Genomic DNA, 18,058 nt, shown 5'->3' on the forward strand with positions numbered 1-18,058 from the left:
TCCCCTTGTTTTTTTTTTTTTTTTTTTTTTTTTTTTTTTTCCCCCCCCCCCCCCCCATTTTCCTCCATCACTCCAAACGGGTCGATTTAATTGTTATTGTTTTTTTAATTATTTTGCTACCTGACTTTTTCCTCTTGCCTTTTTTCTTTTTTAATTGAAGGTTGTACTAAGACTTTTTTTTTTTTTTTTTTGAAAGCCCCAAAAAAAAAACAACGCCTCAAAAGAAAGACAAGAGGGGGGGGAAAGAAGCCAGCAAGAGACTGAAAAGAGCAAGAGAAAGTGGCAGCTAAGAAGGACTGTGAAATCACCTCCCCTTTTCTGGGGCTGTCGATCAGAGCGAGAGTTATACGTTATTATTACTGTTTTTCTTTCTACGTCTATCTATCCACATCCACACGCAGAGAGAGAGAGAGAGAGAGAGAGCCAAGTCCAGTCAGTGAAACTCGCCGAGACCAGCCATGGTAGCAAGGGCTCAGCCTGATCGGAAACAATTACCGCTGGTCCTACTGAGATTGCTTTGCCTTCTCCCCACAGGGCTGCCAGTCCGCAGCGTGGATTTTACCCGAGGTACCGATAACATCACCGTGAGGCAGGGGGACACAGCCATCCTCAGGTAGGGCATTTTGCCAACTTTTCCTTTTCTCTGTCTGTATCCGTGCTTCTGTGGATGCAACATATACATGTGATGCGATATAGATTTGTGTGTGTGTGTATGTCTCCGTGAGCGTGTGTTATTTTACCTCTTGAACTGCAGCAGCAGCAGCTGCTACAAACAAGCTCTGCGTGTGTGTTTGTGCTTTAATATATAAAAAAAAAAAAAAAAGCAGAGCTTTTGAAAGCCTCTTGCCACCACTCTCCTCTGTGTAGTGCTCTGGATCAAAAGAATTTCAGTGGGGAGAGGTCTGTTTGTGTTAGCCAGCACTCGTTGAATGTACATTTTCCACCAGCCCTGCAGTATCAATAGAGAAATCGAAAAGGGATCCAGCTGCGCTTGCCAGATGTTCCATTGATCTTCCCATACTTCTTTTTGTACCTATGCAAAAACTTTATCCCTGGTGCTGCCAGAACTCTCAGGCAAGTTCTTTTGGGAAACTCTGGCTTTTAATTTTATTTATTTATTTTTCTGCTGTGTAAGGAGGGGAGATGGATACAGTAGTTGAAAAGGCTGGTGAAAAAATGGTATAAGAGCTTTGACATGTATGAAGCTTGTATCTCGTTCACTGTGTTGGTTTTTTTGCAAGGCTAAGTAAATGGGTGTATGCAGTGCCTGCGTGTCTGAAGTGGTTGTGAGGAAGGTGTCTTTGCACATGAAGCCTTGTTCACTGGCAGCAATGAGTGTTGTAGCTCTGTAATCATCGTGCAGGTTTGCTAAGGGTAGTTCTGAGGCTACTTGGGCTTTCCCAAATAGAGCGTCCCAAATAGCTGAAATGCTGTCATCTTTTTCTTGTGGGTTTCTTTTTCAAATACTGCCTTACTCAACTAACCTGCAGTAACTTCCCTACGGAAGGAAAATTCTGTGCGTGTGAGTATGTGCACACACTGTGTGTTATGGCTATAAAACTACTGGACGTAATTTAAAATAAGTCTGTAATCTGTATGAGGAGCTGATAGTGCACAAACCCCGAAGTGTCAAGGGAGCAATTCCCTACCAAAGCTAACAGCAGCAGCAAAGTTTTCTTTCTCTTTCTCTGAAATAAATCCTGCTAGATGTCACCAAATGGTTGGCTACATGATCCCCTGTGTCCTGCATCCCTCCCATTTAATGATAGAGGGGTATGTGAGCTAGCAAGATGGGATCAGGGAAGAAGGATGCTAGAAGAGGGACGTGTGTGTGTGTGTGTGTGTGTACACACGTATCGCTTCTCTCAGCTCCCGTGTGCTGGGTTGTTTTGATTCTGGAATACCCGTTCAGCAGCTTCCATTCCCCAGCTCTCCAGACTTGTTAACTCGCATGTAAGATTTATCCACACGGAGTAATAGGATTTACAGAGTAATTCATCTGCCTTGCATATGCGATGGAAGGGGTTTAGATGCGACGTGGTAAACACCTAACAAGGGGTGTTGCCTCTGACTCCCAGCTTCTCTCCTCTCCCTACCACTCACTAGCAATTCATATATCCCGTTAACCCTTTTCTAGCAGGACTCCCAGCTGACTTATCGCGTTTTTAAAGGCAAATCATTTCCATCAATCATTTATTTTGGAGGGGCTGCTCAAGGCAGATGTTTGCCAGCATGTGTTTGGTACATACAGCAACAGACAAGTCATTAAGCTCACTTGCCCAGACAGGGGTCACCGGATTTCTATTTCCCACTTAACCTTGGAGCTTTTGAGTTTATCTAGACGCCGTGTGCTAAAGCTGCATTTGCAGCAGAGAGGGCTGAGCGGGTGGTGGAGATGGTGCCTGCATGTGCTGCGTGTGAAGCGTTTGTCAGCAAGCTCAAAAGGGCTGCATGGGAGAGTGGTTCCAGTGATTGTGTGTGGAGCGTGTGGCTCGCCAGTGTTATGTCAGGCACTAAAATAAAACACCTGCAGCAGAGAGGGCTGAGCGGGTGGTGGAGATGGTGCCTGCATGTGCTGCGTGTGAAGCGTTTGTCAGCAAGCTCAAAAGGGCTGCATGGGAGAGTGGTTCCAGTGATTGTGTGCGGGGCGTGTGGCTTGCCGGTGTTATGTCAGGCACTAAAATAAAACACCTGAGCGAGGTGATCCAGCTGTGTTAGCCAGATGTGTGCCAAGTGACACCGTTTGCAGGAGCGGCACGTCATCCGGCCGTGTAAGTGCTTGCCCCGAGCGGTGCCGTGTTCCTGGCAGGCTGTGTTTCTGTCACAAGTGACCGTGGCCAGTGCACAGGCTTCACCTCCCTCAGCTGCCTCCCTAAGCTCTTTAAGCAGATCCGGCCAGCTAGATGCTTTTCACGTTTCCTAAGAAGGGCAGTTGTCTCCTCTCCCTTTCTCTGGGAACAGCCCCAGATTTCTGGGATGTTTCAGTCCTTCCTTCAGAGGAGAGGCAGAAGCCAGGCTGTGCTGAGAGACAGGACTGCCACACGAGGCTGGAAGGGGTGAGATCTCCCTGGCTGCTATGCTTTAGGTCTCACAGGATGGCATTTTACACCCTTAGTTTTAAAGCGAGGCTTGGTTTGCTGGCTGTGCCGTCCCTGGTTTCTGTGCCCCTCCAAAATATACCTCACTTCAAGACAGCCGTGTGTTTGAAAAACTCCCAGCATCTCGTTCTCCCTGCCTATAGATCCACCAGTGACAACACCAAGGGAAGAGCTAGATGGAGAAAAGCCATTAGATTATCTGTACTAACTGTGCTCAGAGCAGACCCGTACCTCCACAGAGAGATAGGTAAGAGATTTCTGTACAGAGATCCTATCACCTATCTTTGCTAGGCATCTGCTTCGGAGGGGAGAGGGAGCTTGCAGTGGTGGTTTACCAGTGCCCAGTTACTCCATCCTGTAGCTTGATGGGAAGTGAAAATGTAGGAAGGAGAAAAAATGATACGCAGTTGGAGAGAATTAAAAGCAAGGTACACAGTGATAATTTAACTACAACATTTTGTTCATTGCGGTGTAATGTTTTGTAAATTGCGGTGTAAATCATTCAGCAAAGCACCAAGGACAGGGTATTCTGAATGATTCTCCTCCTTTGAGGCCTTATACGTTTGTATATAGTGTTACACTTGTAGGTGGAAGAATGGGTGGGTGGACTGTTCCGTGAAGCAGAGAAAAATAGTTTATTATAAGCCCTAATGTTCCCGAAGGAAGCCACTCCTCTGGAACTTCATCTGCAGCTAGTTACTCAGAATGGAATTATTCTGGGAAGTTTGGATATGACTTTTTAAAGCTATGGCATTTAAAATATTCCCTTGCTGGGGACTTTTAAAAAATGTTCCTAACTCTACATTGGCTCATCTCCTAAATGACCTGGCAGCACATTTGATTCATTTGTTGGCCTTGCTGAAGGTTGATGACTTTTAGTGAGTATTTGGCATGGGGAAGTTAGGGAATTGCAGAGAGAGAGAATAAAAATAGCTTGTGATAGAGTATCCACAGGGAAAAGGGTAATGATCCACTCCTTGGAGCAAGGCTGAAAAGGGAGGAGGGGTCTGAGAGATGCAACAGGTGAGAAGGGCTGAGCAGAGCTTCTGGTGTTCGGCCAGCTACAACCAAGAAAAGAGAGCAGGATGTTTTAAAGATGACACTGTATATCAGAGAGCCTGTCAGACTTTACTAAGGTTTCATTTTTTAACTCTGTCTTCAGCAAGTGAAGAAGGACACTGAACCTTATTTTGAGTATTGAGAGGGAACTGTGTGTTACAATCCCTGCCAATGTTTTCCTTGGAAGATCGTAGTTGTGAGGTTGTCTGGTTTTGTATGCAACTTCCCTGCTTGATGATAGGGAAAAAAAAAAGAAAAAATAAGATTCTCCAAACACACAAAATGTCCCTCCAAACTAATTAAAACAGGTAAAGAAAAACAAGCCCCAATGACAAATTTTCTTTCTGTTTACCTGCATCCAGCATCCTCTCCCACCTTATTTGGTCTGTGGGTATTGAGTGAGCAAAGGCAGGGACCTTGTCCTTGCTATGCACTTTCAGCCTGGGGGGGGAATGAGAAATAGGGAGGATGTTGGCTAAGTGGGACATGTGCAGTAGCAAAGGGCAGCTACTGCAAACTGGGGAGGGAGGGGACTGTGCCTCTGTATCATGCTTGACCTTTAAGATGAGTTTGAAGCAAAGTGGCAATGGAGTTCCATACTGTGGGATCAGGTACAGCATGTACCTGGGGCAAAGATCAGGTCTCTCAGGAGCCACCACAGCAGCTCGCCCCATAGTTCCTTTAAAGCACTATTCTGAGGGTCGCAGTGGGATTTGCAGGTTGCCCAGGTCTTTCAGTAATCCTGGCACAGGGGAGGTTTGGTTTTTCCTGACATCTGAAATGGAGCTCATCGCTGGCTGGAACCAAAAGGGGTCACATCCCTGTTCCCATCCACTCAGTGATACCAGTACAAATCCACCAAAGCCCAAGGGCACCGCCAGAAATACCGCATTTGCTTTGGGGCAGATTCCTGGGGATTGCTAATAAAGAGGTACAAGTGACTCAGACAGGGCTTGAGCTGCTGAGTGCTGCTCAGATGATGCTCAGCCCATTGGAGAACTGGGATCTTGCCAAGGCCAGAATTTGGCTCATCGTTCTTGAGCATCAACTTTTCATCAAGAATTAAATCAATCTGAGGCTGATGCACTGATGAAAAACAACATTTAACTGAGTGTGCAATTTCCATTTTTACCAGGTATTTTTAAATACTATGAAGTTTCAGGATGATAGCACGTTTAGGAACTTCCATCCTAATGGGTACTTAGTTTCTTCGAGTTACATGTGTCAAAGGATGGGCTAGAATCAAATTACTAGCAGTAATGATAGTGCTGCTGGTGTGATCTTGCAATATAAGCAATTTATGCAGACTCTGTTCTTGTCCTCCCAGTATTTTGCTGATATTCTACATGAGGAGCTATGCTAGAGGACAAAGGCACCTCAGGCAAAGTAGCAACACGGCATCACAACAAAGTTTATGCCCTATACGGTCATTTTAAAAGAAAAGTAAAAGCTGTTCAGATTACACTTATAATTAGCATATAATTTATAACAGGGAGCGCTGAGCTGAGCCCTTTGCTAGCAATGAGAATAGGCATGTTCAAAGGTATAATGCTACATAATAATACAGTCTTGGCAGTAAAATTGTAACCTTGGTTATTAGTAGTATTGTTGTGGCACTTAAAGGCCACCACTAAGTTGAAGCCCCCTTTGTATTAAGTGCGGAGTAAGAGGGATCCCCTCTTCAGCGGGGCATGTGGGCTATTAACTGGGACGGGCAGAGGCTGGGGGTGGGCAGGAGGTGCCTGGGGGTGAGGGGACTCTCCCAGGGTTGCCACAGCAGGGCTCTGGGGCACCCAGCCTAGCGACCTATCCATTAGCTCGGGTTGCCTTTTGGCTCAGCCAGGCTCAACCCAGCAAATGCCACAAACAAGGTTTCCTACAGAACGTCCTCGTCTGCCCCGGTATTGACTACAAGTCCTAAGTGCTCTTCTTTTTCTCCCATGTACACAAAGCCCTTCATTATTAAATCTAGCATATATGTGTTAAGAGAGGGTATGTTGGGGTCTGTGCAAAAGGGGCTGTACTCTGCTGATGCTTTCCTTTCTAAAAAACATAAAAAAACCCATGTAAATGTAGTAACAGATGATGTTGCAAAACTTCCAGGTCTGGCAGCAGATGGTGCCATTATATGAAGGCGCACATGCATACATGGAGATGTGAGTGTGCGTGTATACATATGATGAAGGAAGTTGCAATACGTATATGGTCAGAGATTGGCAACTAGCATCTCTTCTTACACACACACAATGTTTATATACGGTGTGCTCAGTAGTGAGTGGGGCCTTTTTGATGCTGTGTTTTCCACAAAGTGGGACTAGCCTATCGCAAGCAAATGTGGAATGGAAATTAGAAAAGAAAAAGTGTTTGGTGAAATTACGTATGTTTAATAACACTGTATGTAAAATTTGCATTCAGAAAGATGGAGAGGGAGAGACGGTATCAGACTGTATGGCTTTAACCTCCTCCCCTGAGTCTGCACACACACTTCAGTTTGCGGCTAAGTACCATATGTTTTCCTACTTAGTTGGCATTAAAATTTATATAGTAGTACGTGTTACCTGGAGTGTCTCAGAGTCGGTACCTCTTCCACTCCGCTCCCCTCCCCAGAAGGTCATGAGGAAAGACCCAGTCTTAAAATAGCTCACAGTTACTGGAATTTGCCATCTCATAACTATAAGTTTTCAAAATATATATTAGGCGTACCTGCCCTTTATATCCAGCCCCACAGGCATCTGATTCTGACAGAGCTGCGGGGCCACAGCTCTCTGCTGATGCAGCAGCAGGGCTTCAACAGGCTTACTGTGAGGCTGAATATAGCCATTTTCATTGAAGATACCTAGTTTTGTTGTCCATCAAAATTCACTCTGGCTTGTGTGAACTCGTGCTCTGCTGGAGTAAGTGCAATGGAGGGCACAAAGGTGAGGTCAGGAATTTACTGAGTTTTCTTTTACTCTTCTCTCACTGAAGAAGAAACGAATGTGATTTTCAGCTGAATCTGACACCAAAGCATTTGCTTCAGGCACATCTAATGTGTCTGGTTTTATGGTAAGTAATGGGAACTAATAACGATGAGTTTCGCCTCTGCCTAGGAAACAGCTATTTCAAAATAATCTGAACAGCCAATCTCCCCCGTGCGTCTGTATTTCTGCAGATTTTTATTAGGAGCAACTCGGTTACACGGGAGAGGCCGGCTGTAACCCCAGAGTGCCCCCACTGTGCTCGGCCCCCGTGCAAACAGAGGAGAAACAGCCCTGCCACAGCTCTGTTGATTTCACTGGGGTTGGACCGTTTGGGTCAGAGCCAACTTGATGGAATTGAGCCCCCTCAGACTGGGCTGGAGTTCAGCAGAGACTTTGCAATAACGCATCTGCAGGAGGTTTGGGGGGTGTGTGCCTGTGTGTAAGTGTGCGTTTCCCTGCCTTTGCTCCCGTTTAAAAATGGAGAGTGTTTTCTTGCATGTAGCTGTGCTCTTTTCAGTAGTTGCCAGTGAGAGGATAAGGGGCAACGGGCACAAGCTGGAACATAAAGGGTTCCACTTAATATGAGGAAGAACTTTTTCACGGTGAGGGTGACGGAGCCCTGGAACAGGCTGCCCAGGGAGGGTGTGGAGTCCCCTTCTTTGGAGATTTTCAAGACCCGCCTGGATGCAGTCCTGAGTAACATGCTCTGACAAGCTCTGGGTGGTCCTGCTTTGGCAGGGGAGTTGGACTAGATGATCTCTATGGTCCCTTCCAACTCTAAAAATTCAGTGAAATTCAGTGAAATGTTCATATACTCTGTGAAGCTGCAAGGGTTGGTAGAGGTGAGAGGCAGCCCTGGACAGGATAACAGACTGCATGCTTGGAGGTCTGCATGGCTTTCTCTGGCTTCTGGGCATCACTGTTGCTGGAAGTGCCCTTTTGCTTCACTGTGCCTCAGTTGCTACTGCTGTTAAGGAAAAAAGCAGCAAGTGAACAGAATATTGCATCTTCCCCTTCTGAGGCTCAGTAGTTAACACCATGGTAGGTCTGGCCCATACTGTTCCTTCCCAGTAGCAACCCAAACCACTTTCACCACTGAAATTTGCACTTCTGTGGCAGAGGGAAGTAGTGAAAGCTTCTGAAGAGCAGGGAGGTTCATCCCCTGCACATACCCTTCTATCCTCCTGTGAGAGGTGAGACATGCCCAAGTGGTTTGTCTTCACAGGTGCTCCCCTTAGACAAGGTCCTGGAAGAGCACTGGATTTACAAGGAAGGAAAGGCCAAGAGAGCTCCAGCTCCCCAGGCACCAACCTCTGTGCTGGGCATTTGCAAAGCGAAATAAAGGTGTCACACAGCTGTGCAGCTGCCACTCCCAGAGTCACTGCACCCCCTCCTCTCAGGAACAGCAGGGTGACACCATGCTGGAGATGTACCACTGTCATTGCCCCTAACGTGGTGTGACTTAGTGTGCCAGTGACAGCAATATCTTGCCGGGGTGGTAATGGTGCTTTCCAGTGTGGGAACCCAGGGATACTCTAACCAGGAACCCTATGGTACCTGCACGGCAGCTCCCTGCTCTGCTTTCTCGCCCGATCCCAGGCTGATTGTCCACACTCACACGAGGCTGGGCAAAGGAGATCAATACTCAGAGCTGGACGTCCCTTCACTTTGTCCCTCACTGTGCAAACAAAACCCATGTTGAAATCCACTGCCAGGCAGCATCCATGACTTTGAATAGTAAATACAAATCTCTCCCTCTCCCTCTCTGTGTCTTTCTCTCTCTCTGTTATTAAGCTGACAGGCACTTAGCCAATTATCCAGTCGTCGTCTCAGCTGTATTTATGGAGGAGGAAGAGACAAGGCACACAGCTCTTGTCTTCAGGGCTTCAGCTGAGTCTCCCTTGTGTGCTGTAGCATTTTCCCTTGTGTGAGCTGCTTAGGACGCTCAGGGAAAGAAACCAACCGAGGAGAAGAGCTGAGAAGAGGGAGGGGGAAGCAGAGGAGGGGGAAAGGGGTCTGCTCCCCCAGACCAGGCGTGCGCCAGAGCTGTCTTTGTTTGCCATTGTTTTCGTGTTTAAATTTGGCAGAGCACGCGTGCCTTTGTTGCATAAGGTTGCGATGGATGGGGGATGTGATGGCTCCAAGTACTTGCAAAGTCATTTTGCAACGACCAAGAGTCAGGAACTGTGCAGTGGCAGACTCTGAGTCCGTGCCTTAAAGTAAGGGGGCCACATGTACTTGGGGACATAGTGTGAATCTGCGATTTGGAGCCAAGAGCCACCCCTAATCCCTGATGCGGTATTGTGCCTAGAACATACAGCCTGCGCTGGCTCAAGTGTTTACTCCAAACAGCAAAATTTAGGCAAATAGCAATGAAGTGTTCTGTGAATATTTTCATGAATGTTAAAAATGAATTCACTTTGGCTGCAGCTGTGCTTCCTTTGTGTGTGTGCATGTGCATCTTTTTTTTCTCTCCCCCTTGTGAATAATCTGAGTGGATGAGTTTTCCTTGCCCTGGCGTTCATGGACAGAACGTTTTAAACAGGTTCATAGCTGAGCAAACAAGGCTCTAGCTGCAACTTCTGCAGCTGGAAGTCCCTGGCTGTACAGATTTGCAGGCATGTGCCCCTTCCTCCCGCACCCCTCGACACTAACTTTGTGTGTGCTCCTGTGGTGCTCTTGATATATATTTATGTAGGATACTGCTTGGGGAGCGCTGGATGTGGTTCTTATAACCCCTCATCAGAGCCTGGGCATAAAAGCAGTCGAACAAGTGAGACATGGAGCTGATCGCAGCTTGAGCCACAATAATTTATGTGCATGTGACAAGAGAAAATTACCTTTAAACTCTGCACCCAACCAATCAATCTTACAGCAGCCTGTTTTTGCTAGGAAAGGTGCCTCGGGCCAAGCCTATCAAGCTCAGAAAAAGAAAGGTTAAAATGTTCTAACATCATTATCTCCTTCTTTTCTTTTGGAGGAGAGGAGCCACAGTGAAAAGCCTAGCTGACTCCTTCACACCAGCTCCTTCAGAGTGAGCCCCATTCCCACCCCCATCCCAGATTCCCAACAGGAATCAGTAGGAATTTGTCCATGGTCAGGCCTAATGTTCATCTTGGGAACAGAAAGGAGAGCGTGTGACAGAGGGGACCAGACATAAATAAGGATGCTGGAATTGGAAAAGGCTCAAGAGGGAAGAAAACCACCACCACTACAAGGCAGCAAGGTAGCATAGGGACATTAGGAAACCCCCATCTGTTCTGGGGTGTCCTCTGAGCTTGGGGAAAAGTGGGATTCAGGGAGTGATTACTCCTTGAAAAATTATTGTTCCCTCTCTGCCAAATACAATATAATATTATCTGTAGTCTCCCTGCCTGCAGCTATAGAGCAGGGAGCCCGCGCCAGCTGAGGCAGTTGTTTATTGGGGCTTTGTTGGGGAAGGGGTATTTGAGCCCCCCTTCTCGTGAGCCATGTCCCTGCAGAGCAGGCAGGTTTATTAGCAGTCCCCTCCAGTCAAAGGAGAGGGGAGGTTTTAAACTGGTGGAAGGAGATGGGGAGGGACTGCTGCAGCCCACCCTCCCCCTTTTCCTCTCTGCTGCCTCCTTAGCCTTTGGCTGCTGGTTAAACAGGGATGGTCCTTCCACACCCCTGGCCATTTCTCAGGCAGACTCTGTCCCCTGCCTCCATCTCCGCAGACTTATCCTGGCTGCCCCTGCTTAGCAGGGCTCTTGTTCCTTGGAGCACCACAGTTTACCAGGTACCCACAGCCTTCTCCCTCCCCTGCCATGAGGACATCTCCCACCACCTACTTTTGCTCCTTGAGCAGCAGAACCAGCAGGGACCTCACGATCCCAGCGCTCAACCCTGGCCACAGCAGATCACTCCTTTTTAAGTAAATCCTGGGCTACATCAAAAGATGCATTGCCAGCAGGTCCAGAGAGGTAATTCTTCCACTTTACTCTGCTCTGGTGAGACCTCACCTGGAGTATTGTGTGCAGATCTGTAGGCCTGAATATAAGGAGGACATGGACCTGATGGAGAGGGTCCAGAGGAGGGCCACAAGGATGATCTGGGGGATGGAGCTGGGGTTGTTCAGCCTGAAGAAGAGGCGGCTCTGGGGTGACCTAATAGCAGCCTTCCAGTACCTGAAGGGGGCCTACAGGAAGGCTGGGGAGAACCTGTTTAGAAAGGCCTGCAGTGACAGGACGAGGGGCAATGGCTTCAAGCTGGAGGGGAACAGATTTAGACTGGAGATGAGGAGAGGGTTCTTCACTGTGAGGGTGGTGGAGCACTGGAACAGGTTGCCCAGGGAGGTGGTTGAGGCCCCTTCCCTGGAGATATTCAAGGAGAGGCTCGACGAGGCCCTGGGCAACCTGGTCTAGTTGGGGGTGTCCCTGCTGACTGCGGGGGGGTCGGACTAGATGACCTTTGGAGGTCCCTTCCGGCCTGGGCAATTCTATGACTCTATGATTCTATGATGTGCTGGCTAACTTTTCCTAGCCAGTCACTGCTGTCACCACCCAGTTACCCTGTGCCACCAACCATTGGGGTGGCTGGTAGCACCGCAGAGAGGCAATCAGGACCGTAGCCAACGTGAGGGAGCAAGCTGCTTTCCAGAGCCCTTCGACACGCCACGGAAAAATGACACACACGCCCCCACAGCTGCTGGCACGCACCCACCATACAACCCACACAGGCATATTTGTCTGTTCCTTGGATTACACTGCTGTTTAATTGAAATCAGCCCTGGGTGTGGTGGGGCTGAGATGGGGGTGCTGGCTGTATGCTCAGGCAGGCCTTACGTGCGCCGGCGAATATGTTGTGAGCAGCTGACTTTGGGTCCTGTGAAGCCACGGACCTTGTGATAAAGAAGCTGAGCAACTGCCACCCCCTCCTTGGGGCTTCCCCCCTCAACTTTTCCACTAATGGTGGTTGTCTGAAATGGGTGAACTTGTTGATGGGGGTTATGGGTAGGGGTAGACTCTGGGTAGTACTGGCCTCGTGTTTATTAAAAGCGCTCCCAAAACCAAGACAGAAGGCATAAAGAAGCCTGTATAGTCAGATGGCCTTTCTCACCTGTGTTCTGCATAAGGCAGCCATGGTTTTGGGCAGTAAACAGTTCAAAGCAGCATATGGGGCACTGCCCCTTCAAGTGTGCTAAATGTAGGCAGTAATAATAGGACATCCCATCCTAATGAGGAACAGAAGAGGAGTTACCTCTTTGACCAGCTAGACCCACTCCTTAGGGCCTGTTTTTATACCTACTGCTGAGACTTGGAGTGTGCCCAAAGCCTTTGAGTTGTGCACATGCTGTACCTCATCTGCCTTCCCTCTGCTGCCATCCTTGGCTATCTCTTGCCAGCAAGGGAAGGGGAGAGTGTGTTTGCAGAGATTTGTCCACTGAGAGAGAAAGGATGGATGAGTTCGTCAGAGAGACAGACTTGAAATCTCTCTCTCCCATCTCCGCTCTTGCAGATCGCATCCAGCTCCCTCTGCTTGGCACACTCTTCCATCCAGCCTGCCACCTTGCTCGATGAAGTTGTCTGTCACATCTCTTCCTTGCTTTCTTCATGTCTTCCCTCCCTCCTTTATTTCTTTCTCTGTCTCAGTCCATCTCCTCCTCACCCCTCCCCAACACATGTCCTTATTCCTGACTCTCCAGCCCCTTCCCCCTCTTCGTTTTCTTTCTCTCTCCTTTCTTTCTGATCTCCTTAGGATTTTCCTCCCTTCTGGACCTGGGAGCAAGAATGGGAGCATGAGGGAAAAGCAGAGAAGGACAGGGAAGTACCATAGTGACTGCAGTGCCCTGGCTCTTCTGCAGTAGATGATAGAGCAGGCTCTGAGCTCTATGGTTGGGCACAGCCACTCAGTCGGCTCTTTATATTTTGCGTGGGCCTGCAGACCATTCCCAGTGTATTTTTCTTCTGTTCCTACCTGGTGCCTATTTGTCCTGAGAGCTCTTAGGAAAGGGTATGTGTGGGAGGGCCAGTAAGAAGTGGGGGCTGCATTGCCGGTAAAGCTCTCTCTTCCTGGCAGGAACGTAGTTGGATGCCTGTTGCATCCCAGTGATCTGCTTCTCCTGCTTTCAGTTGCAGCCCAGTTGGAAAGAGAGTGGAAGGGGAGCCCATTCATTGATGAGATGGTTGACAGGCAAGAGCTGAGGCTACAGGCTGATGGAAAAGGCACCTTGCTTCTGTCAGCAGTGGAACATGCCACAGTGCTTCCTTGGCATGTTGTGATTCTACTGCTGGAAGTTGGAAGAGGGCAGCTGAGGGCTTTTTTTCCCCTCTGTTGTAGCTCTTTCTTGGGCGAGAAGCTTGACATTCTTGCATGATGCTAATGTGAGGTGACACGTTAGTCGGTGCTGGGGTGTGGACCTGAGACTTTCTTGTCAAGGTGGCAAAGAAGGCAGATGCAGTTAAAAGACAGTGGTGGTGCAATGTTCTGGAAAGCCCTCAGTGTTCCAAGTGCCAGGCCTCTCTGACCTTGAAGAGAAGCAGCAGGTCTTTAGCTCATGAGTTAGGATCATTTCAGTCATATTTCTTCATTGCAAGAGAGGCTTTCCAGGAACTCTGGAGACAGCCCCACATTTTTTAGTATGGAATCATAAGACACCAGAGAAAACTAAAGCCAGCTGTTGGTGCTCTAGCAGGGATGTTCATCGGTGCTGGTCACCCTTTATTATCCTCCTGTGGTACTTCCTTTTTGTGAGACTGGGATTCTGATGCCTTTGTGAAAATGCATGCATCCTGGCTGCTTTTACACCTAAGGGAAACCTGAGATTGGCATCAGTAATCAGGAGCAGAAGGTGCTGCAGGCAATCTGTCTTCCTAGCACTGCATTAAACCCGTTTTAGTTCTTTCAGCTAAATATCAAATTATCTGTCCACCCACACATCCTCCCCACTGCATCAACTGTGCTTAGTGATGGGCCATCTGTAGGACTTTTACTCGGACAAGGGGGTCCACAGGGGTTCTTGCGTAACATGCTTCATGCGTATTCATCGGCCTTTAGGGTGGCATTTCTTCCCTTCCTATTCTGCTGGCTGGTCTCCAGTACTGGCAATGAGTCAGAAGCATGCAGGTCTATCCATTTGAAAAGTGTGTGTCCCAAGGTGGAGAAACATGTGCAACTTTCTTCTTACCTGAATTGGGAAGTGGTGCTTAAGTGCAGGCCGGGTGGGTCAAGGACCTTGGACATAGGTTGGTTAGCCTTTTTTAATGACTTTTTTTTTTTAATCTGCAACTGAAAGTGGGAGCACCGTCCAGTTTCCAGAGAAGAAAAAATGAAGGGCACCCAGCAAATTTTACAGCATCATTCAGTGTCTTACTGGATGCCACGTTCTGTTCTGCTCTAGCTGTGTCTCTGCTCCACGGGTAGTGTTGCCTGCTCTCTGATTGCTGTATACACTGAAGTAGAGTGCCGTGTCTATTTGGGGTACTTTATGTTTCTAGGGAGATGTGGACCAGTTGGATGTAGTCCAGAAGAGAGCAGTAGGAATGATCAGAAGTCTGGACAGCAGAGTCAGTGAGGAGAGATGGAGGAAATGGGGCTGCAAGGCCTAAAGAAGAGAGGACTAACCGTGAGATATGAATAACAGCATGTTAGGTACATAAGGTACCAAAAAAAGGAATGATCTGCAGGGGAAGACAAGGAGGAATGCTTTAAGATTGCAGGAAGAGAGACAGGCTGAATGTCAGTAAAAACTCTGCAACAGTAAAGATAGCAAAACATTGAATCAAATTGCCTTGGGAGGCTGTGTAGCTCCATCACTGGAGGGCTTTAAGGACAGACTAGACATGAACGAGGAGTGACAGATGCCACAAATGACGAAGTAGAGCTGATCCATCCTTCACAGAGAAGAACAGAGGAGATGGTTTCTTTAGGTCTGTCCCACCTCTGCTTCTAGATTCTGTGTAGCCTTCAGGCTCATAGAGTGGCAGGCGAATGGGCAGAAACACAGCTGAAAGGTTCAGAGAAGTAGCTCAGCAAGGAGCCAAGTGAGCCTGGCCTGGAGGTCCTTACTCATTTTTTCTGCTCTGGCTGCCCTTCTCCCTTCCATCCCAGGAGCATGGTGTGCCCCAAGGAGTCTGTAGTCCATGCCAGTCTAGTCCAAGCACATGACACTTAACCTATCCGGCAAACAGAAGTAGGAATCAGTCTCAAGACTATCCCTAAAAATTATTTTCTTTAGATCTTTTTTGCATCAGCTGCCTTTGGAGGGCCACGGGACCTCGAGGATGCTTTGCCACAAGCGTGATAGGAAAAACAAGTTGAAGGCTCAGTGTTTTATCCTGGTAAAGTTTGATGATGTTGCTGAATGTTCACCTCATGAGGCTTTGTCAGCACGTTCTGCTAATGAAATGTCACCTTTCCCTGCTGTGGCATCACCTTTTGTGTTGGGATATCATCCCGTGAGACTCGGGCTGTTCCTGAGGGGTGGATGCAGTACAGTGCATGAGTGATGGTGGGGCTTTTCACCACCGGGGAGGTGGGTATAAGACACAAAGTGGGGCAGGCAGCGAGCCTTGCAACCACTGTGTGTCATGCCTTCAGCAGTGAAGTGGGTGACTTACGGGGACATATGTAACAACCAGAAAACTTTGGTGCAGGGAGGATGCAGGGGAGAGTAGAGAAATGATGTTTCAGGAAGGAGCAAGTTAAGAGAGGAAAAGCTATTCAGGGGAGGGGGAAAAGAGAATACGGGGGCCTGCTGTAAAGTTTGGATGAATGTGTTCAGTCTTAATATTTCTCCGGCTGAAGTGACCCAGGCCATTGCTAACCTGGCCAGGCAAGCTGCCAGAGGCTGTCTTCATCGCTCACCCTTCGTCCACTCTCATCCTGTCTCCGACTCATGTTTTCTTGTCAGCATTTCTCTCCCACAGATCGATTCCTCCTTGGCTCATCCCAGTGATTTTAAGCATAGAGAGAAACTTCCTCTTGGCGGTGAGAGATAATCAAGCTGAATATTACCCATCTCTGAAGTGCAGGCAGTCCGTGAGCAGAGCCAAAGTCAATATCTTGGCAGATGTTGCCTTGCATTGATTTATCTTCTGCTGGAGCAGGGTAGATGGCCTCGAAGAAGGCAGCACGGTCACCTGGCCAAGCCCCAAAACATTTGCAGGCTACATTAGCTTGCTTGATTTGGTCTCAAGAAGCTGCTCGCCTCAGTGTCTGGGGGTAGGAGAGCGTGGTGCCAAACTCACAAATTCCTCCTTCGCTCCGGTGTTCACATCGGTGTTCCTTCTTCTGTTGAGACAGATCCTGGGCTCGGAGCACCGGCTGACGGTGCTTAGCTAAGCCAGCCTCATTTACTGGCTTAATGGAGCAAGAAAACAATTGTCTGTGCTGCTGCTGGGGCAGGGGAAAGGAGCAGGAGACCAGTGCCCCAGAGGGAGCCTTGCAGTGTGGGGGTTTCCTCTTGTGGGGAACCTGGATGTGTCAGGGTAGGGGGGAAAGCAAGGGAAAGGAAACTTCTGTCTGAGCAGGGGGGAAGCAGCAGGAGTAGGGGGATACGAGCAGGGCCCCTCTTCCAGTCAAAGGAATTACAGCCAGGGGATCGCTGTGCAGGACAGAGTAGGAGGAAGGGGGGCTGCTGGCAGCCAGAGGGCCGGAGCTGGAGGCAGGCTGTGGGGGGACCAGTTGCCAGGCAGGAGGACCAGGTCAGAGTGCTGCTCCTGGGCTTCGCCCTGTCAGGAGAAGCAGACAAAGGTGCATGATACTACCTGTCTAGAGTTCCAGTTCCCAGCTCCCCAGCATAATGCACTCTCTGTTTTCAAAGACCTTTGAGCTCTCCTGCGTCTGGGAGCTCCAGGTTCGGCTCTGGCAGGAAAGGGCCTCCAGCAGAGTAGGCAGGGGGGCTTTTCAAAAACCGCAGCTAAAGAGAAACCATCTGTATGATCTCAAGTAACAGACACTCGCATGCAAAACCCGGCCCTTTTGGCACCATCCCCTTCCCTCAGCCCCCTTTCCCAGCCCCTCATCTCCCCAGCCCTGGCTGAGCCCTTCACGGCTCCTCTCTACCCACCCTGCTGCTTTCATGCTGTAGCAGCAGCCACTGCACAGATACATATACATCTCCAGTTCTGCAGTCTCCCCGAGGGCCTGGACAGATGCTGATTGTCTTCATGCCCAGTTGGGGACAGCAGGAATCGTTATAAATAGCATCGATCCTTGCGTAGCAAAGAGAAAACTTTCCCCTAGAAGTCCATCCCTCTGCTCCCAGGACTCGCCAGGAGGTCTCTTAAATGTCACAGTACGTTTGCAGCATATAGTACCTCTGGAGGCTTCCTGTGGGTTCAGGTCTTGATCTAGGCGGAAAATGGAACAAGTTTGCTGAATCTTTCCTCACAACCTAATTCCTTCTGCCTGTCCTTGTCATTTTTATGTAAACGGTACTTTCTGTTCAGAAGAGGCTTGGGACTGAAATAGGAGAAGCTGCAGAAGCGAGCACTGAAGATGCGTGAGCCTGATGTGCTGGGGAAGTAGGTCTGGAGCAATGGAAGGGGTGTAGGAGTGCAGGGGCAGAGCTGGTTTGGGGTACCCTGGGTTGGAAGAATTGGGGGGGAGAGGGGTCTGCCATCACTGTCACATGAGACAGGCTTGTCAAGAGTGAGCAAACATCCCTACAAGAAAGTAATATGCTTTTCCAGGACTAAAGGTTCCTTCTCCTGCTCCCCTCTGGGGTGGATTTGCTCCTACAGGAAAACATACTGCATAGAGGAGCCAAAAGCAGCCTGTTTAGGGGCACACTTCTTCATCCCCCTCTCTCCTGCTCCCTGCCTGCGGGCAGAGTAGTGTCTGACACCTGTGGGCAGATGAAGCCCTTTCCCTTTCCCTAGCTGACACCAGAGCCCGTGCTGCTGACAGCAGCCGGACGTCCCCTGCTGCAGCACCATTTCAGCCTCAGGCGCTGCTTGCTGCTGCTGGGGCACATGTTTG

The 18,058-nt window shown here is 48.8% G+C and overlaps 1 protein-coding gene across 3 annotated transcripts in view; it reads left to right on the top strand.

Annotated features, from left to right (window-relative positions):
• The window catches only part of LSAMP (limbic system-associated membrane protein), a 1,063,485-nt gene that overhangs the window by 732,178 nt on the left and 313,249 nt on the right, over positions 1-18,058 (top strand). For 2 of the 3 annotated variants that reach the window (XM_014957164.1, XM_014957166.1), the window contains exon 1: positions 221-613. In XM_014957164.1, the coding sequence (XP_014812650.1) occupies positions 459-613 (155 nt within the window). In that variant the 5' untranslated portion in view covers positions 221-458. Of the gene's footprint in view, positions 1-220; positions 614-18,058 lie in introns of those variants that run through there. The other variant, XM_014957165.1, reaches the window with a different exon arrangement.

The sequence above is a fragment of the Calidris pugnax genome, unplaced genomic scaffold (genome assembly GCF_001431845.1).
Source record: "Calidris pugnax isolate Ruff unplaced genomic scaffold, ASM143184v1 scaffold225, whole genome shotgun sequence".
In the NCBI taxonomy this organism is placed as follows: domain Eukaryota; kingdom Metazoa; phylum Chordata; class Aves; order Charadriiformes; family Scolopacidae; genus Calidris; species Calidris pugnax.